Here is a 24,549-nt window from a genome sequence, read left to right on the forward strand (position 1 = left end):
TTTAAATGCACATGTAGATATAAACCTTGCTTGAAAGCGTCGGACTGACCTAATTATTCACTGTAAGTAAATGCAATCAAACTTGAGTTGAAAGGATACCTTGTCAGAGGAATGTAGACATCTACTTCTTAAAAGAGGACTTCTTTTGTGTGTTGATGGTGAAGCAGGTGACCTGTCGCCATTGCCGCTGATAGGAGCCAGTAACGTGGTCTGTTGTGCTCTAGCGTTGCTGGGGCTGTTCTTATCTACTGTCATCTGTCCAGTTAGGCAAGTGATTGGTATTTTGTAGATATTCTTCAGACACGCCGTCTTGGCTGAAAGGAATAAAGAGTATCCAAGCCACCAAAATTATTTTGAAAGATGAAATCTAAATAGACGATTCTGGTTTGATAGAATACTAAACCACTTTTGCGCCGAGTAAACAAAACTCGCGGTACGTTTGGCTCTATTTTGTTGTTATTTAGGCTTACACTCATTGAATTTGTCTTCAAACAATATCAACGACCAAAATGTTGACATACTTTTCCTGACAGAAACATGGCTAAAAACATCAGGCGATGAGCCCAAGTGTGCTGATCTAACACCCACTGGTTACTCCATCAAGTCGTTCCCCCGTAATTCTCGCGGAGGTGGAATTGCTGTCATCACAAAGAACTCCATGATAAAACGTCTTAACTACACCACGACATTCAATTTCGACCACACATCGTTTGAACTAGTCCAAACCACACTCACACTGGAGCAAAGGTGAGTCCATTTTGTCTGCCTATACATCCCTCCTCCTAGTAGAAAAAACAAGCTGGCTGACACTTTTTGGAGCAGTTTCCGAATCTCCTTGACATGGAAATTCGATAGGTGGTAACCTGATTATTCTTGGAGATTTCAACTTTCACTTTGACTGTCCCGGAAACTCAAATACATCAAAACTCATAGATTCCAGTAATGTTTTCAACCTCAAACAGTCAGTTAACCAACCCACCCATAAACATGGTCACATTTTAGACTGGATTCTTCATAGACCTGATGATAACATTCTACGGTCCTCCCTGGTATCTCATGACCTTGTATCAGATCACCTCTGCATTATATGCCACCTTGATGTATCAGTCCCTAACCCTCCACCTTTATCTGCTACTAAGAGAAACCTCCGTATGATAAATATAAACAAACTAATGCACAACATCCAAGCTAGCCTAACAACTTGCTTAGCTCCTACTGCAGAACAATTCGATAACTGTCTGCATTCATTGCTTAACAAACATGCCCTAGCTACCAAGTGCAGAGTATCAATTTAAAAGTGTTCTCCATGGTATAGCAGTGTTAGGTACCAGCTTCGCACTGCTAAAATAGACAGCCGTAAAGCTGAGAGGCTTTGGCTTTCCACCAGACTCACTATTCATAAGCAAATCTATGAAGTCGCTAAGAAGAATATCACAAATATAGTCCATGCAGCGAAATCAGCCCACTACACTACTAAGATCATGGAAAGTTCCAGCTGCAAAGAGCTCTTCCAGATTACTAACAAGCTAATGTCAAGGAACAAATCAACACCACTTCCAACTACCTTCTCTCCAGTCGACCTTCAGGACATGTTTGTAAATTTCTTCCTTGACAAAGTACAAACCATTAGAGATAAGCTTGACACCACAATTTCAATTGATTCTCGTCACCATACAGTTGGGATACAGAATTTGAGCCGCAACTATTAGCAGCATTTGAACCTGTCTCAATGGATTTCGTACGTACAATCCTGACGAAGAGTGCTCCAAAGTCATGTGAACTTGATCCAATTCCAACATCACTGCTGCTTGAGCGCTTAGATCCAATATTGCCTTCACTAACTGATGTTATTAATAACTCTCTTTCATCCGGGGAATTCTGCTGAAGAAACCAACACTAGACCATAATGATTTAAAGAACTACCGCCCAGTTTCTAATCTCCCATTCATATCAAAAACCTTAGAAAAGGTTGTTCTATCCCAGCTTGTATCTCATCTAAATTCAAACAGTCTTTTTAGCAATGTACAATCAGCATATCGCCCTTGCCACAGTACTGAAACTACTCTTCTAAAAGTAGTTAAAGACATTCTCTCTGCGTTGGATAGCGGAAAGATTACAGTCCTCACCCTCCTTGATTTGTCTGCAGCATTTGACACAATAGACCATGATATATTACTTCACTGTCTCCAGTATGTATTTGGCATTCATGATACAGCCTTGCTGTGGTTCAAGTCCTACTTGGTCAACAGGACACAAATTGTATCTGCAAATGGAATACAATCCAGCCCAGTTGATCTATGTTGTGGCGTTCCACAGGGGTCTGTTCTATGACCTGTTCTCTTCATTCTGTACACTCAGTCGCTCTCAAGTGTCATAGATCATCATCAGTGTCTCACCAACTGTACGCTGATGACACCCAAATATACAAATCTAGCCACCCAACTGAAGTTGATGCTACCATCCAAGGTGTAGAGAGGTGCATTTCTGATGTGAAATCATGGATGACATGTAACAAGCTGCAGATGAATGATGATAAAACTGAGGCCATTCTGATCAAAACACAAAGACTTTCTCATTCACATCCTTTACCTCAAACAATAAATATCAGCAACGCCAACATTAAATTCACACAATCAGTACGAGACCTAGGTGTTGCTCTGGACAGTACTCACACATTGCACCAACATGTCATGAACATATGCAAGGCTGCACATCTTGAGCTAAGACGCATCAGCTCAATTCGCAAATATCTTTCAGTTGATGCCACTAAAACACTTGTGTTCATTAGTACTTTCAAGACTGCACTATTGTAACTCAATTCTGTCTGGTTCATCTCAATATCTACTCCAGAATCTTCAAAAAGTTCAAAACACAGCTGCTCGGATCATACTTAGAGTATCACGATCAGAGCACACCTCCCCGCTGCTCTGTACCCTACACTGGCTATCCATTCGGTCCAGAATCAAACACAAAATTTGTTCTCTGTGCTCACTGTCGGACTCTAGTCCAACATACCTACCCAACCTCACCCATGTGTACACACCAGCAAGATACTTACGCTCCTCTTCTGACAATCGTATACTGATTATTCCCACTATGAAAACAAAATCATATGGACAGCGTTCTTTTACATACCAGGGCCCACCAACGTGGAATGAATTGCCCACTGAACTTAGGCACAAAGACACAGTGATCCAATTCAAGAGTGCTCTCAAAACTCACTTATTTCGACTGAAATAACAAACTTAAAGACCTAATAATGTTTCCTACCTGAAATATTCTCAGCATGTTTGTTATTTTTTAATGTTTTTCTAATTTCGTGGTGTTTGTTTTTGTGATAATATTGTTATATGTTTTTTTATCTTATAGGTGTTGTCTAATGTTGTAAAGCGCTTAGAGCTTCTAAAGATTAGGCGCTATACAAAGTCCTCATTATTACCATTAAGTGCAGTTGACTGGGAGCTATATCTGCTTTCATCTTCTGTGCAGTTAAGAAAACAGTTTTTCGATATACCTTGATGCATATTGTTTAGATGAAACAAACCATTTATCCATATCAGCCATTCAACATTACGTTAAAACCATATCATGCTGGCATTGTTTCTTATTTGATGAAGTATTTGCATGTATTATCTAGTTTTAGTTCATTTGATATATACCCTGTGGGAAATGTATGCGTTGCGTTTAGCATTAATAAACAGTGTAGTGGACAATATCACACCTAGTTTTGTGGAATGGGAGTATCAGAAGCTAACTCATTTAACGAAAAAGTGAACGTTGTAGATAAATTGTACTTACATGTTGGCGATGGCGGTAGTCTAAAGGATGGGGATGCAGGGGGTGTGTAGGTGTTTTCTCTTTCGAACGTTAATTTCTCCTTGGGAGAATGTGTCGCCACAACCACCGTAGCAAAGAATATATCACACTAGAAATATAAAACAGACAGCTACTAATTCAAATGATCAAGATTATGTGGTTTCAATGAAGGCACATCCAAAGAATCATACATTTTCATTTTAGTGTCTTTTAAGCGGTACATATTCAGAATAGCAATGGAAATTCACAACAATAATGCCCGAAACGTTCGACATATTACGACACATAATGGACACCATAGTTGAATTGATCGTTAATACCATACACGAAAAATAAATTAAATGGGGCGGGGGGGGGGGGGGGGAATGCGGAATTAAAAAAGAGTTCGTATCTTTGGGACAAACTTTGTAGAACGAAATTGTGTCAGAAAATAGTATATATTTTTCTTGATCTCTTTTAAAACTGCAATGTGTATGTGAAGTGTTATCTTGAACATATTACATCAATACAATTTTCTATGGTAATAAAGGAATGTTGTCTTCCTGGAACTATCACATTTTAGAAATATTTTATGTACCTTCGATGTAACTAGTGTCGTGTCTGGCACCGTCATTGTATGGACCAAGTTGCCATTAATAATGAGCCGAATTTCGATCGTGTCTTGAGTGAAGGCCATGACGTAAGGAAAGGCACAGACTGAAAGTAAATAAATATAAAAATATTTTTTTTAAATAGAAAATTATGCGAGCAAGAAACCATTTTTGTATTAACATATGTAAACATGTTTCTTCAATAATACTTATCGCTCATAATATCTTAGCATAGCTACTTGTACATCGCAAATCCAGCCATCACAGGTCAAATCGTTTAAGTTAAAAAAAACTAAAAGTTATCTGCCCACCTAGGTGTCAGTTTGATAGAGTTATCTCCCTGTGATACAGAGAGACACGTCAAAATCTCCTGAATACTTCATTTGCTAGTGGAGCGGATGCCATGCAATATAGACAGGTGTCATTCCGGAGAGGCTGTGAGAGTGTGTGTATAAAATGATTGAGTTAGTATATTGAGGAAATCACATGAAATTTGTGAAGGCGCGTCCTTATGAAACACTCAAACGACCAGCGAAGATAACCTGCTGTGCCACGGCTATAGATCCCAACAAATCGAGTTGAGTCGATTCTGATGAAATCTATCTGACAAAAAGCTGGATAAATTTACTTGGATCTGGATCACACGGCTTGGATAAAGACATATAACAATGTCGCTCAAATTCAGTGTTTGTGGCGAATCGACATGCGAAGCAAATTCATTTGGTCTGGCGTTTCTTGTGTGCTTTTTTTTTGTTTTGATATGCGGAACAAATAAACCACTTTATCCGGAACGAAAGCGCCTATGCTGATATTTTCTTCTTTTCCTCAGTGTGGGTTAGAGGATACATGATCTACTTTGATGCATTTGCTCGGTCCTTCTGAATCATCGTAATGCGTCCTGTTGGTGTCCATGCGATGTCGTATTCTGACTTGACAGGAACTTCATTGCACGTTCAGCAGCACGGAGTTGGGATGAAGTATCCACTTCGTAGTTGCATGAGCAGATGAGAACTATCTCGACTTTCCTTTAGATTTCTGGTCCGAGATTGATGAGGTCGTTGATCCATAAGTATTTCCGATTTGAGTGGAGCAATCAGGATGAAGCGACACTCAGATTCTCTTATTTCCTCTATAACCTATGGAACCAGAGGTGTTGTATGGTTAGCGTGTGCGTCTTTACCATTCCAGTCTATAGAAAAAGCATCAACTGCCCAGGTCTTTTCATCTGGGACTGGTGAGACAAACGTTGGGAGTTTTGCATCCCACCTTGCAAATAGATCCACCATTAGTTGATCCCATCGGACATATATTTTAGTGAAATCGAGGGATGAAGAGACCATTCGTTTATATTATTTGATTCTTCGGAGATAGCAATCCCTCTTAAACTTTTAGTCGGCCTGTAATATGACAAATTTGGATGTGAAGTTTTTGTTGAATAGCCCACATAAAAACATCCCATGCAAGAACTCAAAGGTGGGTCTTGGTTCCACCTTGCCACTTGATATAAGTCACCACAGTTGTCAGACATAAGAACTCCATTCTTATGTAGATACCCCTGCTACCAAAGAAGCTTTCGAAACGGCCCCAAGAATGTTGTATGTAAATGATGGTCCCGAGGTGGCCACACTCCAATGGCTTCCTAGAATGATGGAAGGAGGTGTGCCCCAGTCCTCTGTAATCACATCCGTACAGATTGTGATTTACATAGATTTACTGCAGAGGTATACCCGAAGTCACCAAGTGAAGTTGCCCCATCTTTTGAGATGTGACCTTATATTTGTGCAGATTGTGAAAGGTTAGTCCAATGGGCAAAGTCTCGGCCTCCATTCGGACAAAAGAATCATTTGTAGTAGCTGCATAAATTGGCTACCTTGGATTTAGAGGTCTGCTGCCGCATTGAGCAAAAGCGGCAGGTGAAGAAATTCTCGAAACCACCATTGCACTGACTTTCAATTCTCGTTGATGTTGGAGACATACTCATTTTACTGAATGTTACACTCCATAATTAGATACACAAAATATTGTGATGGTACGAGGTAGGATTTGTTCTTACTGACAAGTTAACGCAGGCTGAGAAGTGAAACAAGGTAGATCATGTCTTGCTCCAAGGTATAACTCACCTGATCTATTGTAGAATATAACCCAGGTATTAGATCTTGGCCCATGGAAGTGGTCTGGACATAGATCATTTCCCGATCCATCAATCTATTTAGGCCCCGGAGACTGAAGTAGTAAATGGGGTCACCCTAGCGACAATGGGAATTAGCATTACAGAGACCCCTGGGTCACTCTAGCGACAATGGAAATTTAACATGGAGAAAAATCGTGGGTCACTCTGGCGACAAGGGAAATTTAACATAGAGAAAAATCGTGGGTCACTCTGGCGACAAAGGGAATTGAACATGGAGAAAAATCGTGGGTCACTCTAGGGACAAGGGGAATTGAACATGGGGAATAGAGTTTGGGTCTGTCTAGGGACAATGGGAATTGAATATGGAATTTTTTATTTTTTTATTTTTTTAAATTTAAATTTAAATTTAAATTTAAAAAAAAGGGGTAGGCAATTGAAAGGCTATCTCTTTTCGAGAAATATGGCTGGCCCTGAAAAGGGCCTTTGGGTTTATGTTAATATTAACATAGATGGCATCTGTCACATCTTCTTCTTCTTCTTCTTAAACTCCTTCTAACTGCCGGTCCATACACAAGTACCCTCTTGAGACATCCTTGTCTTTCTATGTAAACTCTCCTCCTCATCCATTGACTAGTATCTGTCCTATCAACAACAGTCCACTTGGACCTGACATACATGAGCATGTCCGTCCTAAACATCATGGAAGACACAAGGGTGGATGACTCAACTGTGGTCCACATCTTGAAGCGACGAGAATAGGTGAATCAATGCAGTGAACTGCGCTTATTTATAGGTACAGGAAGGATTGAAACGGATTGAATTCATTCACCAATCCGAACACGCGTTACAAAATTCAGTCAGCTCGCATCCAATCCGAAGAGAGCAGTCTGTGACGTCACGTGGTCTATATAGATTCGTTAGCGCTTGTGTGCAGTCAATCTATGCGACAGTGATTCAACATGACGGAAACTCAGAAAACGATCCATTGGGGTGCACCAGCAGGGGAGACTGCCCAAGGGAACCCGGACTTACTTTCAGAAGAGGTACATTGGGATTTTGTGGATTTTCTTACCTCGCAAGAATTTGTTCCGGAACCTTCGTTACCTTCTTCATTACCGCAAGTGGAGAATTTTAGACAGAGACAGAAAGAAGAATTGGAGAAATTTATGCAACGACAAAAGGAAGCGGAACAAGCTTTTCTCCTACAGCAACAGCAACAGCAACAAGAAGAGGTAAGAAAAAAACAACAGCAACAACAGCAAGAAGAAGTAGCAGCAAAGAAACAAGAGGGTGAAAATCAAACGGCTACGGTACTGTTGGACATTTTAGCGGAGTTAAGAAGTCTGAAACAAATGTATCAGACTTCTTTATCACGACCGAAGAGAATACGACCTTCCCGAGCTAAACACGCCAACCCTGTGACTAAGCCTATCGTACCACCCTTAGTGATTTCAACCCAATCATCAGAAGTAGGCCTTGGCCGTGGCAAAGGCTTAAGGCAGTTAAAGTTGATTGGTTAAACTCACCCCTACACCAAAAAAGGCCCTTTTCAGGGCCACCCACATTTCTCGAAAAGAAATACAATTTCAATTTGCCAATAACTCAAAAATAAACCCCACCCATTTTACCCTTATAGTACGTGTCTGTGTATGAGTGCGTGAGTGTAGCTTCTTATTTTAAAATCAAAACTCAAAGACACTTACCTTATATCATTCATGTATTCTTTTCTCCATTTTTTACAATCCAATTCACAATTCACAACACAACACTTTAATAAAAAGTTCATTGACTTCTTCTTTCTCCTTATTTAGTCTCTCTGTTTTTTGAATTTCTTCACCGTCTTTTCCTCTTTTTTCTCCTCATTTTCTTCCCTTCTTCTTTTCTTCTCCTGTGTTTTTGCCTTTTGTAAATAGAATTGTCTTCTTTCTTCCTTTTCTTCCTCTGAAGAATCCCTCTCTTCTTTCGAAGAATCCCTCTCTTCTTCTGAAGAATCCTTCTTTTCTTCTGACTCCTCTCGTTTCTTTTTTGGGCAATCTGGAGACCAATGTCCTTTTTCTTTACAATAATAACAGGTATCTTGACTTTTGTCTTTTTTAGCCCCTGTTTTTTTTCTTTTTTGACGGTCTGGACACTCTGAAGACCAATGCCCTTTCTTCTGACAGATAAAGCAAGTATCTTGACTTTTATCTCGAAAGGAAGGAGAGTAGTCCGTCGGCTGGTCTGAAGAGAATTTTCTAATGACCCCTCGCAAAGCTCTGACGAAACGTTCCATCTGGGTAGTCTCTTCCATCGTTCACCTCGGTTTGAGAGTGAAATGAATAGTGAAAGGACAAGACACACCCTTTTTATATACGCTGGTTTGCCATGACTATAAATTAGTCTATGGTGTTTGAACTTGAGTCATTTGACGTTTTGCACTCAAGATGAAACGATCCTATTCATTCGAGAAGAAAGAAGAAGAAGAAAGTAAGAGGCAGAAACGTGATCTATCGCCTCGTACCAGGGCTGAAATCTTGGCACAAATTCATGCCAGTGATTTTGAAGAGGACATGAGTGAACCAGAATCCGAACCCTCTAAACCAAGTTCACCACCCTTAGTCAACCCTGAAAAGTACTATTCCATTCGAGAGACGGAAAAGCGCTTCTCTAGAAAATTTAGAACCACGGCTTACACCTACACGGTGAAGTTTAAAGATTTCAAGGCCGACGTACCCTTGGAGAAAGCAGAAGGGTTTATCACCGAGATGTGGGATTCTTTGCTCACCGCACTCAAGCGACAATGTCAACCCAAAGAAGACGATCGCTTGACACTATCCATAGATCACGACGGTTTGAAATCCCCTGTTTGGATCGAGTTTAGCAGACCCGCAGAACTAACCCCTTCCAAAATCATGGACAAGATTCAACACGTACAACAATCTAATGACCAGTTTGACATCACCGATGGTAAAGCCACACTGAAAATGGCCCACGTCTCTCTTCCTCAAGGGACAGGACACAAAAAGATGTTATTGGTGGACGACCTTCGCAACACCAAAACAAGTCTCGTCCGAATTCACAACCCTCAAGACCAGATGTGTTTAGCCCGTGCCATCGTGGTGGGACGAACCTATGCCAACAAGAACGACACGGTAGAATGGAAAAGAACCTGGAAAACTATTGGACCGAGCCAAACAACGAAACGAAGCAGAACTCCTGTTACAACAAGCCGGACTATCCAAAGACACACCCTGTGGCATTCCTGAGATGCAAAAATTGCAAGATGCCCTAGCTCCACGCTACACCTTGAAAGTGCACCCTCAAGAAATGCGTGGGTCTCTGTTGTTTCGAGGCCAAGATTTTAAGGACGGAAAATACATTCATGTCTATCATCACGATGAACATTTCGATACCATTACCAGTATCACCGGATTCCTGGGATACGCTTATCATTGTGAGAAATATGACTATGGTTATAACAATCGAGAGCAACACAAACATTGTGGATGGAAATGCCCAGGATCTTTAGCCTCTCCACCCTGTCTGAGCGAAGAACCAGTGCCTTGTTCAACTTGTCTGCGCACGTTTGTCAGTCCTACCTGTTACCAACAACATTTGAAAACACAAGGTTCACAGAAGAAATGTGCTTGTCAACTGCTGAGAATGTGCCCTACCTGTGGACAAGGCATACGTACCAATAGTACCAAGGCACACGTATGTCGAGGAAAGAAAAAATGTCACATTTGTCACCACATCGTGGACTTGGAACACGAATGCTACGTGCAAAAATACCAACCCCCACCAGAGAAAGAGGACGGTCACAAGAAGAAAGGCAATTTCATCTTTTTCGATTTCGAATGCATGCAAGAGACTGGCATTCACATTCCTAATTTCTGCGTGGCTCATCGAGCGTGCGAGAAGTGCATTCAAGAACCTATCTTCAGTCATTGCCCTCACTGCAGCAAGATTCCTGGAGGGCGTGAAAAAATCTTTCGGGGACCGAACACGTTAGCTGATTTTGCCAAATGGGTCTTAGACCCCATCGACAAGACGTGGAGCCAAGAGGACATCGAACGTTACGGAGATTGTCATCGTCATGCCACGGTGATGGCTCACAATTTCTCCGGATACGATGGACAGTTTCTTTTGAGATACTATACGGAACAAGGCACCGAGCGTCCTAAAGTGACTTTGAACGGAGCCAAAATCATTTTCATGCAAGTGGGACAAGTACAGTTTAAAGATTCGATGAGCTATTTGGCCATGCCTTTGAGCCGAATGCCTAAAACGTTTGGAATGTCAGAAATGGCTAAAGGGTACTTTCCACACTTTTTCAATACGGAAGCCAATCAACACGCCGTTCTACCCCATTTGCCTGAGGCTCACTATTGCGACCCCGACAACATGCGTACCGAACAACGAGAAGCTTTCTACGCTTGGTACCAGGCTCACGCCTCGGACCCTTTCGACTTTCAGGAAGAAATGCTAAAGTATTGTCGTTCCGACGTGGACTTTTTACGACGTTGCTGTGGAAAATTTCGAGAACTGTTCATGGAACACGGAGGGGTCGATCCTTTGAAAGAAGCTTGCACCATTGCCAAAGCGTGTTACTTAGTGTACCGCCAACGATTCATGCCTGAAAACACCGTGGCTGTCATCAGTCCTCAAACGACCCACTTTGTCAAACGTCAATACTCGGTCAAAGCCCTACGCTGGTTACATTACTTGTGCGACAAGGAAGACAAATGGATTCAGCATGCCCGCAACGGAGGAGGCGAAAAGACCATCGGAACGTATTCGGTCGATGGCTGGGACTTAGAAAACCCCAAGATCGTGTACGAGTTTAACGGTTGCTTATTTCACGGATGTCCGGTCTGTTACCCTGACCGTGACACTAAAAATCAGTTTTTACAACGAACCATGGAAGACTTGTACCAGGACACTTGTCAGCGGCGCCTAAAGTTAGAACAGCAAGGATACCAAGTGGTGGAAATGTGGGAACACGAGTACGATCACCGTATGAAAACCGATCCCGAGCTTAAACGCCTCGTGGAAAGTTACCAGTTCATGGACCCGTTGAACCCGAGGGATAGTTTGTACGGAGGAAGGACCAATGCCACCTGTTTGCTGTACCAAGCCGACGAAGAGAAAGGAGAAGAAATCAAATACTTGGACGTGTGTTCGCTGTATCCCTACGTGTGCAAATATTGTCGCTTTCCCGTAGGGCACCCGCAATTGCTGACGGAACACATCGACCTGAAAAACATTCGACAATACGAAGGCTTGATCAAGTGCAAAGTTTTGCCTCCCACGAACCTATACCATCCCGTCTTACCTCACCATTGTCAAGGCAAACTGATGTTTCCCTTGTGCCGTACTTGTGCCGAAACGTGCAACCAGGACCAACCTTGCCATCACAGCCAGGAAGAACGTGCCTTGACGGGAACCTGGGTCAGCGTGGAATTGTTCAAAGCTCTGGACATGGGATACCAACTGTTAGAAGTGTACGAAATTTGCCACTTTCCCAAGACACAACAGTACCACAAGGGTGACCCTACTCAGAAAGGCATTTTCGCCGACTACGTGGATGCCTTTTTGAAACTGAAACAAGAAGCCAGCGGCTATCCTTCCTGGTGTCACACTCCCGAAGACCAAATACAATTCAAAGAGAAATACTACGAACAAGAAGGCATCTCTTTAGACCACATCGAAAAAAACGAAGGCAGGCGATCGTTTGCCAAAGTGATGTTAAATTGCTTGTGGGGTAAAATGGCACAACGACCGTGTTTACCCAAGACGGAATATTTGACAGAACCTTCCCGATACTTCCAGATGATTCACGACAAAACCAAATACATGAAACACGTGGACGTCGTTCGAGAGGATTTGATCTTGGTCAATTACGAAGAAGATCTGGACTTTGTACAAGACGACCCTTTTGGAAATGTCATCATTGCGGCTTACGTGACAGCTCATGCTCGCTTAAAATTGTACGAAGCTTTAGAACTGTTAGATGAACGCGTCCTGTACTTTGACACGGACAGTTGCATTTACATCCATTACCCGAGTCAACATCACCCTGACATCGAAGGAGACCGTTTAGGAGCCTGGACAGACGAGCATCCCGACGACAAGATTCTAAGTTTCGTCAGTGGCGGCCCCAAAAATTACGGCTACGAATACCTGGACAAACAAGGAGAAGTGCACACGACGTGCAAAGTGAAAGGACTGACTCTGAATCATCGTACCAGTCGAGTGGTCAACTTTGGGGTATTGAAAGAAGCCTTGCAATCTGGAGAGGATGGAAACTTTAAAGTGACCACCTATCAACCGAACAAGATTGTACGTTTACTTACTCACCACATCGTCAGTCGACCCTTGGAAAAAGTCTATCAAATTGTATACCAGAAGCGAGTGCGACTTCCCAATCACTTCACCTTACCGTACGGTCACGTCGGTATTGGTCTGTATATGAAAAGGAACCCTAGGCAAGATCGATAGTTCATTGTTCATTGAAGTAACTTACCATGTCGCTGACGAAGAAGAAACCAGATTGGTTAGGAGTCAAATGTTGGACATCACCGAGACCAGGGTTTTGAGGCTTGGACACAAGAGGTGGCCCAGTATGCACGAGAGTTATTCAAGGAAAAAAGTTACTTTTCAACCCGTGTTAGTGACGGTGCCAGAAGAACCCGTCACCCAGGACGGGACTGTCGTGGACAGGCCTGAAAGACCCTTTCGGGAGGACACTTGTGTGACCTTACCCCCTACTATAGAACTGGTTAGAAATTTACCCAAAACATGTGGTTGTTGTACAGACACTTGTGTTTATTCCACGTTCATGGTTATCATGTGCCTTTTATTCTTGTACTTAAGCCTTTGGCTTTTATGTATTTTTGTCTTTCGTATTCATGTTTGAAAAAAAAAACATTCAATAAACGTGTTCTGAAAAAGTATATAAACTCTTGTCTTGTATGTTTTTTCGTGTCACAAGTGACATTTCTCACACCATGACTACCTCTGCTGTCTCTGCTCCCTCTTCCTCTACTGTCAAAGTCATCGACGAACACTTAGATCGTGCCAGTTGGGAGGCTTTGTATCTTCGCCATCCCTTTAACATGCTCAATGCTGGACCTGGCGGTTCAGGCAAAACCGAATTCGTCAAACGTTTGATCGAACATAAACATCATTTGATCGATCGGCCCCCTCAACGGATCGTGTGGTGTTACAAAGAGTGGCAATCGGCGTACAACCTCTTGCGAGAAAGTCAAGGCGATTCCATCGTGTTTGTGGAAGGCATTCCTAAAGAAGACGACGGCATCGTCTCTGACTCTCGTCAAACCCATTTGGTCATTTTCGACGACATGTTAGGAGAAGACGAAGAAGAAATTAAACTGTGGTTCACGCGCAAAGGGCATCACCGTAATGCCAGTGTCGTTTACATCACCCAAAATTTGTTTCAACAAAGTAAAGCCCATCGCACCATCAGTCTCAATGCGCATTACGTGGTCTTGTTTAAAAGCCCTCGAGATAAATCGCAAGTGCAAGTCTTAGCCAAACAGTTGGGAACGCCTTGGCTGACTCAGGCGTACGACGATGCCACTCAAACGCCACACGCCTATTTACTCGTCGGTTTGAAACCTACGACTCCCGAGGATTTGCGATTTCGTACCCACTTGTTTCACCACTGGTGCCAAGACGGAGGGCCTGTCCTGTACACGTCTCCGTCCTCGACTTCATTTCACTCCCCATAAAAAAATCTATAAAAACCTCAGACCCTTTTTCGTCTGTCTCACTCTCAGTGCGAACATGACGTCCCTTCAGTCGCATCTTCCCGTCAAATTGATTTGTGCCTTGTATGGCATCAGTCGAGAAAAAGATCCACAAACACGAGCTCGTGTCTTAGAAGCTAGTCTCAAAGAAGTCTTACGATGGTTCACGGTGACGGCACGTCAATTACTCCAAGGAATCATTCAGATTCCTCATCAAACCAAACGCTTTTTCGATCGAAACAAAGTCGCTTTGGTCCAACTGGCCGATCCCCGCATCGACACTCAAACCAAAAAACAAATCATTTTGAAACCTGGAGGGAGCGGTACTCTAGGAGGGGTCATCATTCGCTCACTCTTAAGATGGGATCCTAATGCCCCCAAAGTTATACCCAAGACAAAAGTCCAACGAAGCCCCAAGAAGAAAAAAACCAGGTCCCCACGGAGAACTTCTCCAGTGGCAGGGCCCTCCTCTGACCACACACCACCACCACCCCGGAAAAAGAAAAGAAGCCCCCAGAAAAAGAAACAGAGAAAAAGTCCCCAGAAAAAGAAAAGTCCACAGAAAACTAGTCGCAAGAGAGGCACTTCGGCCAGGACGCAACCTTACACTCGCAAACCACGATCTGCCACGGCAGTGACTGCGTCTCCGGCATCCTCACGTTTGTCCACTTCTCCGTTGATGACACCAGGAACTGAAGAGTACTTGGAGACGTTGATCACACCAAGAACTTCTCCGTTGATGACCCCCAAAAGAACTTCCCCAGTGGCAGGACCCTCCAATTTAGTGGCAGTGGCTGCTGCTCACAAAGTACCTTCTCCCAAAATCAAAGTTCAAGAAAGATCGGGTATGTTACAAAGTTTACTGGATTTGTCCAAGCAAGAACTGGCTCGATTTAGTCCGTTACGTACCCCTGCACGACGTGTCATGCCTGTCCTCAAACTGATACGACGTAAAGACAATCAGTGGCGACACGTTCCAGTATAAAAAAGGCCTGTGACCAAGTCGGGTATCAGTGTTTTTTTGGTGCTCCTGAAGACTCAAAGATGTCACCCTCCAGAAAACCCCAAGGAAAGAAAAGGAAAGGACTGCCACCACGTTTAGCCAAACATGGGGACATGTTATCTGTCCTGTCCAAAGCTTCTCCACCCCTACGAAAAAAACTCATTCAAACAGCCTCCAAAGAGGTCATCGATACCGTGTGCGAATGTTGTTTGAACGTTTTGAAAGGCACGATCCCTTTGTCCAAACACCAGAAACAATGCTTAGGCAAACATCGTCACGTTCTTCGCCAAATGGTTCAAAAGAAAATTCCCATTCGTCAAAAAAAGATGTTGGTCCAACGTGGAGGTATTTTACCTCTCTTGTTAGGCCCCATACTGAAAGGAGTCTTGGGAACCAAGTTGGGAGGACTGGTGGGAGCAAGATAAAAAGGCCCTCGGAAGTCCCAAGATCTCAGAATCGACCCCAGACAACCCCATGGAAGGACGAAAACTAGCTTTAGTGCCTTACAAACGATGGATGGAATACCATCGGTGGCAAGAACAACGCACCCCGCATTTACCTCCCAATCCCAATTTGAGCGAGATGTCCCAGTTACAACACGAATTGCAGTCCTTGATGGATCGCCAAGATTTGTCCGAAACAGAAAAATCGCAAAAGTACCGTCAACTCTTGCAACGACTGCAACTCTTTCACCAGAAAACTTTAGACGAAACAGCTCTACCCACTCTGAAAGATTTTAAGACCTTGATGAAAAGTCCAGTACCATCACCAGTACCAGTACCAGCACCAGTACCACCAGTACCAGTGACCAAGACAGAAAAAGGAGAAGAAGAAGAGGAAGGGTTTCAAACTCCACCAGAAAAAGTACGCAAGTTAACAACACCACCTACCTCCAGAATTGGATGGATTAAAAAGATGATGGCCACCCCTTCTTCATCACAAGAGAAAAAGAAAGTGAAGACAGAAGTGAAGACAGAAGTGAAACAAGAACCGATATCCCCCGCTCAGACATCCTTCTCTTCGACACCTATTGCCGGCCGCACACGCAAAGCATTGCAATCCAAGAAAGTACCCCAAGAGAAAAAGAGTAGCATCCTCCAAGAGTGGGTGTCTTATTAACACACCAACCAACACAAAAAATGGAAAAAGTCTTAGCCAGCATTTACTACGATCCCTCCCATCCTGCAGGTTACGCAGGAGTTCAAAAATTGTATCGTGCTGCCAAAACTCGACTGAAAAGTCTCCGTTTACCTCAAGTGCAACGATGGTTACAAGAACAAGCTACCTACACGTTACACAAACCCATTCGACGCAAGTTTGCCAGAAGTCGCACCCGAGTGGAAGGCATCGATCATCAATGGCAAGCCGATTTAGCCGATGTCTCTCATTTGGCCAGCTACAATCGTGGCTACAAATATTTGTTTTGTGTCATCGACGTCTTTTCCAAATTTGCCTGGGTCGTGCCCTTGACTTCCAAATCGAGCAGCGAGTTAGTGCGAGCCCTGCAACGGGTGTTGAAACAAAGCGGTCGTCACCCTCTTCGATGGCAAACGGACAAAGGCACCGAATTTCTGAACCAAGCTTTCCAAAAGGAATTAAAGAAACGTGACATTCATTTTTTTACCATCGAGAATCCCGAAACCAAAGCCAGCATCGTGGAACGTTTTCAACGCACTTTGAAAGAACGCATGTGGAAATATTTTACGCATCACCACACCCGGAAGTACATCGACATCTTACCGCACCTGGTGCAAGCGTACAACCAATCTTACCATCGAAGCATCGGACGTGCCCCGCAAGAAGTGACTCCCGAGAACGAAGTGTTGGTGTTTGAGCGCCTGTTTGGTTCGTCCCCGACGAGGGCTGTCCCCAAGAAAAGTGGAGTTTTGGCCGTAGGAGATTGGGTGCGCATTGGCAAAACCAAACGCACTTTTGACAAAGGTTACTTACCTAACTGGACGACCGAATTGTTTCGCGTCACTGGACGAGTGCATGGCCGTCATCCTGCCGTCTATAAATTGGAAGACATGAATGGAGAAGTGCTCAAAGGAACGTTTTATTTGCCCGAGTTACAACGTGTCGCCAAAAAAGAAGACGACGTGTACGACATCGAAAGCATTCTCGAACGCAGAACCCGTAAAGTGGGCAAACCACGTGTCAAAGAAGTCAAAGTACGTTGGAAAGGATATCCACCCAGTTTTGATTCTTGGATCGACGCTTCGCAAGTCATCGACTATAAAAAGAAGTGACCATCATGCCTTTTCAGACAGACGCAGCTACGTCGACCACTCCTCCTTCACCTAGTTCTTCTGTGCAAGATTTACAAAAACAACCCTTGTGGGCGTGGTGTGGAGAACGTGTGCCTAAAACGCAAATCGTTTTTTTCTGCCAAATCTTCGTGGTGTATTGTGTCATCGGGGCAGCCATCGCCAATTTGAGTTTGCAACAAGGAGACAAACAATTGTGGACCATTTTATTGAGCAGTTGCATCGGTTACCTGCTTCCTAATCCCTCCCTGAAATTCTCCTCGAACGGGAACCACGGAAACCTTATGTCCAGTGCCAGTGCCAGTCACCACTCCAACAACAACAACAACAACCAGAACCCCATTTTGGATGGAGACATGCCTCTGACGTCCACTAACCCCTCGGACAGCCACAGAACTCTGGAATTATGAGTCACCAAAACCAATTTTACTTAACCTTACCAGGTGACAGTTCCATGGAGGTGTTCCCCACAACACGTTGTGCTGTTACACGGCCAAATTACCTCAGGCCATCCCCTTAGATCACGAAGCCCATTGGGAAGTGGCTTTAGTAGAAATCATTCACCCGACCCAAGTCCTCAATATCCTTCCCAATCAAAATTTTTTTGATGTGGAAGTTCATGACGAGCAAATGCAACAGTGGATGGATAGCAATGTCAAATATGACAAGAAAACCCGTACGCAAAAGTACACCACCTATCACTTGTTTATTCCCCCAGGCTATTAATTTAGTGGTCAACATTTGGTCAGCACCATAGCCACCAGGTTTAATGGCGTGTTTCTGAAAGCTTTGGAGCATAACAACAAAAGTGTCACCATGGAGTACCACAAAGCAGCTCGTCGCTTCTCGATGAAATTTGAACGGAGTAAAATCATGTCCATTTTATTTTGTCCTGAATTGTTTGACATGTTGGGCGGAGACATGAACATGAGAATGGCCATGCTCAAGAAAAACGAATTACCCATCGTTTACGACAACGAGTCGTTTAGCAAGTTATTTCGTACCCCAGTAGAACTGAATCAAGGACTGAATTTGATGTTCGTGTATTCCGATGTGGTGGAGTACAACGTGGTGGGACACACCTCCGTACCGTTACTACGTGTCATTCCTTTCAAAGTGGATTCTGCCACGAACGCTGACGAGGAAGGTGGAAACACTTACCACGTCCACCGCGAATTTGTACATCCTCACTATTTGCCTGTCAGCAAGTCGTATTTGGACACGGTCAACATTACTATAAAAGGAGATTTGGGACAAAATATTCCATTCACCAAAGGGAAAGTCACGGTGAAACTCCATTTTCGAAAACGGTTTTCTTACGACTCTTAAGTCATGTATCCAGTGTACCGAGGGGTTGCTCGACAGCGAGGACACGGTTTAGGAGATATGTTAAAATCGGCCTTTCGTTCGGTGGCCTCGGTGTTGAAACGGATGGTGACACGCGGATTGCACGCCTTGAAAGATGCGGCACTGACGCAAGGCAAAGAATTTCTCCAAAATGTCATCATCGACAAACAAAACCCTAAAGAAGCCTTCATGAGGGCAGGCAAAAATGTCTTGCTGCAAACGGGCAAAGACATTTTGGGTCGCCGAGAAACACCTATAAATGCCCTACACGCTACCGAGTCAGGCATTCAGCAAGGACAAGGCAGAAAGAGACGACGCAGAAAACACCCTTTCACCAGACTTCAAGCTAGAAAGGCCAAGAAAAGAAGAACCGTTCGAGACTTAGACGTTTGCGATTATTGAGAAAGAACAAAAAATGATGCACCGAGAGTCTTGCGCTTGTTCCAAGTCGGAACTGGATCTGTTTGCCATGCCCCCCACCATGATGACGATGCAAGAATCCCAGTGGGTGGAATTTCACCCCGTCTCCTCACTGACCGATTCCGCTCCCATCGAGTTTGAAATCAAAGGACAGCCCGAAGATTACATCGATCTGAATAGCAGTTACTTGTACCTGAAAGTCAAAATTCTAGATAAGACTGGAGGTCATATAGACGATGTAGCAGTAGCTCCCGTCAACAATTTCATGCATTCCTTGTTCAGTGGAGTGGACTTGTACTTGAATAACAAATTGGTTAGTAGCAGCATGGATACTTACCCTTATCGTGCCTACCTGGAAAATCTCTTGACGTACGGAATAGATGCCAAGAACACTCATCTCAATGCCTGTGTGGTATGGGAAGCTGACGAACCTACCAAGTTTGAAATATTGGAAACTGATGAAAAGAAAGACAACAATGATGGATTTGTAGAACGAAGAAAGAGAATCACGGGAGCCGACACAAGTTTAGAACTGATGGATCGTTTGCATTTGGACATGTGGTTGCAAGAAAAGTATTTGCTGAACGGGGTGGATGTCCGCCTGAGACTGAATCGTAGCAGTGCCGCTTTCCATTTGATGGCTGATAGTGACGGTTACAAAACCAAAATCCTAGAAGCCAGACTCTACGTACGCCGTGTGGAAGTGTTACCTAAAGTGGGAAACGACATCAGTCAGACGTTGAGCAGAACGACTGCCAAGTATCCCATACGACGCGTGGAAGTGAAAACCTTCACCATTCCCAAGGGACAGCGATCCATGATCGAAGATCATCTGTTCCAAGGACAGTTACCCAAACGTTTGATCGTTGGTATCGTCGAGAATACAGCCTTCAACGGTGCTGTAGAAAAAAATCCTTTCTACTTTCAACACTTTGGCGTGTCCAAAATCGAAGTCAGTCGCGATGGCAAGACCTTGTGTACCCGACCTTTCGAACCTGACTTTACCAAGAAGAATTTCTTGAGATCGTACTTGTCCCTGTACGAAGCCACCGGACAGTTAGGAACTAATACCAGTCACGGTATTACGTACGAGGATTATGCAGGAGGCTACGCTTTGTGGGCTTTCGATTTCACCCCAGACCAAGGCAGCGACGAGGGACATTTCCACCCTATAAAATCCGGCCAGATTCGTGTGGAAATTCAGTTTAAAGACCGAGACCCTGATGAAACGGTGAACGTCATCCTGTATGCAGAATTCGATAATACTATAGAAATCAACAGTTTGAGAGAAGGCATCCTAGATTACTAGAAACCATGGAAGACTGTTATCCCTCTTTACCTAGTGGAGAAACTTTTAGTGTTGGATTATTGTTAAAAATGTTAGAGTTGTTGTTGTTTAGTGTTAAGTGATTTTTGAATAAAAAATGTTGTGTTTTGAAAAAAATTGTTTGATGTTATATTGTTGGATTATTGTTAAAAATGTTAGAGTTGTTGTTTAGTGTTAAGTGATTTTTGAATAAAAAATGTTGTGTTTTGAAAAAAATGCCTTTGTCTTTTGTTTAGCTATAAGAATGTTGGATTGATGCTCTTTCATTTCTTACTATCCCTCTCATGACACTCACTAAACGTTGCGACTCAAAAACCGTGTGGGGGATGTTTTCCTTCACGTCCGCGCTTTGACTTTAAGAACCGGGTTGTTTCCAGTCTAACCATCCATTGTCGACTCATCCTCCTAAGAAGATGTGCTCCAAACTAGCTAAACTCAACGAAGCCTACGTGAATTTGCATAGGGTCAGACACAGTCTGATACCGAAGCCAGAAGAAATAGAGAATGTGAGAATGTTAAAAATCACTGAAGACCTGATAGAAGAGCTCTTCAGAGAAGAAATGAACAGGGAAAAAGAAGAATGGACAGAGAAGTACAGACTTCAGAGACAGCAGCAACAACAACAACAAGAGCAGCAGCAGCAACCTGAAGCTGACAGAGGCTTTGTCGATTGTCGTATCGACACCAAAGAGTTCTTCTTCTCTTTCCGAAGAAGCAGACCTATCGCCAGAAAGTCTATCCTCAGAGGACATCGCATTCTTAGAAACTAAAAAGAATGCCATAGCAAACAAAAAAACAGCCCTTTTCAGGGCTACCCAATACTCTAGAAAAGAAATAACAATCGATTTGCCAATGTGTGTAGGTAGAGTAGTGTGAAAATAAACACTAACTCTTTTTTAAAAAAATGTGAGGGTATGTGTTTGTGTGTTTGTGTTTGTAAGTGGTTAAGTACGTTGGTATGGATAGTAGATTAAAATGATGTCTTTTTTGGTGTTTGAGGTGCATATTTGGAGTTAGATTGGATTGCTTTGCGTATGTGGATAGTCTATTGAAGTGATTTATATAAAATTTTAAAATAGTGATGGGTAGCATAAAAAAGTGAGTGACTGTTTCTTTTAGGTCGGAGCGTTGTTTTATGGTCATGATCTAGGTAAGATCAATTTTATGTTTTTAGGGGATGTTTTCGTTCACGTCCGCGCTTTCACTATAAATTGAAACTCGTTCGGCAGTACAGCTACCCTTGTTGATTGATCAACACCAAAAATGAACACGAGACTGAAGAAACTGTTGGAACTTCATGTGCATCTGGAATATGCCAGGCGCATATTAAATGAACTGGCCGCGGAAGCCATTGTGGAGGAGGGAAGGATAAGAGAGGAGGAGGAAAGAAGAAACAAAGAAGAGGAGGAGAGAAGATATAAAGAAGAAGAGGAAAGAAGATACAAAGAGGAGGAGAGAAGATACAAAGAAGAGGAGGAGGAGGAGGAGGAGGAAAAGGAGAGAAGAAGAAGAAATTTCAGAATCCCAGAGAGCGAAAATTGGGATTCTGAAGCGACATATCCTGCCTCTGCTCTCTCCCCCCAAAAGGTAAAAAGTAACTGGGGGATAAGATGTGTATGCGGCGCCAGGCCTGGAAGGTGCCACCATTAACCAGGTGTCCATGAAGTTCCAAACAAAAAAACAGCCCTTTTCAGGGCTACCCAATACTCTAGAAAAGAAATAACCATCGATTTGCCAATGTGTAGGTAGAGTAGTGTGAATATAAACACTAACTCTTTTTTAAGATAGTGTGAGGGTATGTGTTTGTGTGTTGGTGCTTGTAAGAGCTAAGGTATGTTTGTGTGAATAGTAGATTATGGGTTTCTTTATTGTTTCTTAGCGTAGGTGAAGAGTATAGTTAGGGTTCTGTAAGCGCTCACGTACGATTGTGTGGATAGTAGATTATGGATTTTGTTTATTGTTTCTTAGCGTATGTGGAGAGTATAGTTAGGGTTTTGTAAGCGCTCACGTACGATTGTGTGGATAGTAGATTATGGATTTTGTTTATTGTTTCTTAGCGTATGTGGAGAGTATAGTTAGGGTTTTGTAAGCGCTCACGTAAGATTGTGTGGATAGTAGATTATGGATTTTGTTAATTGTTTCTTAGCGTATGTGAAGAGTATAGTTAGGGTTCTGTAAGCGCTCACGTACGATTGTGTGGATAGTAGATTATGGATTTTGTTAATTGTTTCTTAGCGTATGTGGAGAGTATAGTTTGGGTTTTATTATATGAAATGAAAAAGTAGGGGATGTTTTCCTTCACGTCCGCGCTTTTCGTATAAGAACTCACAGTATTCGTCGTTCAAACCATTCTACAAAGAATAATCTAGACAAGATGACGCAAGTGACTGATTTATTTAATCAATTGAGGCATATCTATTTCTGGATAATAGATGCAGAATATGCTATAGAAAGGATACAAAAGGAATGGGAGTATGAAGATAAAGAACACTTGGTAACCAGTCAAGTCGAACGTATAAAGGCCGCCAGACATATAATAGAAGGAATGATAGAAGATGAAGTCAACAAATCAAGAGGATTTATTGACCCACCTTATGTAAGAGTGGGGAGTTTGAAGGAAGCACTGGATTATGTCATCCAAGTCCGGTGCTTCCTAGAACATATAGTGTATTGGACGGAGTTGTCATATATGAAGAGGGGACTGAACAGGTTGAAAAAAGGAGAAGAAATAATGAAACAAGTGATGACCCAAGAAGTAGAAAACATAAAGGAAAGGTGGACTAAAGAAAGAAAGGAAGAACAGAATAAGAAGAAGAAATTAGAATTCGACCAACTGAATAACAACTGGATGAAAATACAGGCCAAGTTCCGAGCCATGGGTCACCCGGACTGGATACCAGAAACAGAAAAGAAAAAGAAGAAAGGAATGATGGACAAAATAAGAGGATGGTGGAAAAAGTTAAGAAGTTAAAAGAAGAAGAAGAAGAAAAAACCCAAAGGCCCTTTCCCGGGCCAGCCATATTTCTCGAAAAGAGATAGCCTTTCAATTGCCTACCCCTTCTTTTTAAATTTAAATTTAAATTTAAATTTAAAAAAATAAAAAAAAAGATCCCATATTCAGTTCCCCTTGTCCCTAGACAGACCCAAACTCTATTCCCCATGTTCAATTCCCCTTGTCCCTAGAGTGACCCACGATTTTTCTCCATGTTCAATTCCCCTTGTCGCCAGAGTGACCCACGATTTTTCTCTATGTTAAATTTCCCTTGTCGCCAGAGTGACCCACGATTTTTCTCCATGTTAAATTTCCATTGTCGCTAGAGTGACCCAGGGGTCTCTGTAATGCTAATTCCCATTGTCGCTAGGGTGACCCCATTTACTACTGACTGATACTGAGTCTAACTGGTATTGCCCAGAACTTGTTTAACGATGTATCTTTGGAGAATCTCAGGAATTCCCTAAAAGCCGTGCGAATGGCCACGTGAGGATATGTATCATCGAAGTCCACGCTGAATGCGTGATATCATTTTGGACGACATTTAGAACCATTCGTGGTGTATCATCATGAACCAAAGGATGCAATTGAATTGATCGAGTTCGCGTAGGTCGATGAAAAGACGACGAGTATCGTGTCTGTAGCGGAGGAACCCTATACAAAGGAGGAGATGCGTTGAAGTGACACTGATTCCCTTGGATACCACTCGTAGCGTCCATGAGTGTTCGTGGCATATCTTGTCCAATTCCTCAGCAGAGAATATGAGTTTTGAGTTTGTAGATGCTGTTATGGCATTTGCCAGAGAATGATAATGATCGGCAGCTCTGTTAACACGCATACTATTCTGAAAACAGACTCATGAGCATGTCCTGTGGGATTCTGGTAGGGAGACAATACACCATCTT

The 24,549-nt window shown here is 42.9% G+C and overlaps 1 protein-coding gene across 1 annotated transcript in view; it reads right to left on the reverse strand.

The window, feature by feature from the left end:
* The window catches only part of LOC149778364 (GTPase-activating Rap/Ran-GAP domain-like protein 3), a 127,354-nt gene that overhangs the window by 5,243 nt on the left and 97,562 nt on the right, over positions 1 to 24,549 (reverse strand). The window contains exons 24-26 of the mRNA XM_089939187.1: positions 4,394 to 4,512; positions 3,799 to 3,925; positions 100 to 314 (exon numbers count right to left, since the gene is read on the reverse strand). Coding sequence (XP_089795313.1) covers positions 100 to 314; positions 3,799 to 3,925; positions 4,394 to 4,512 — 461 coding nt within the window. The remainder of the gene's footprint in view (positions 1 to 99; positions 315 to 3,798; positions 3,926 to 4,393; positions 4,513 to 24,549) is intronic.

The sequence above is a fragment of the Sinohyriopsis cumingii genome, chromosome 17 (genome assembly GCF_028554795.1).
Source record: "Sinohyriopsis cumingii isolate HCF-2022 chromosome 17, ASM2855479v2, whole genome shotgun sequence".
Taxonomy (NCBI): domain Eukaryota; kingdom Metazoa; phylum Mollusca; class Bivalvia; order Unionida; family Unionidae; genus Sinohyriopsis; species Sinohyriopsis cumingii.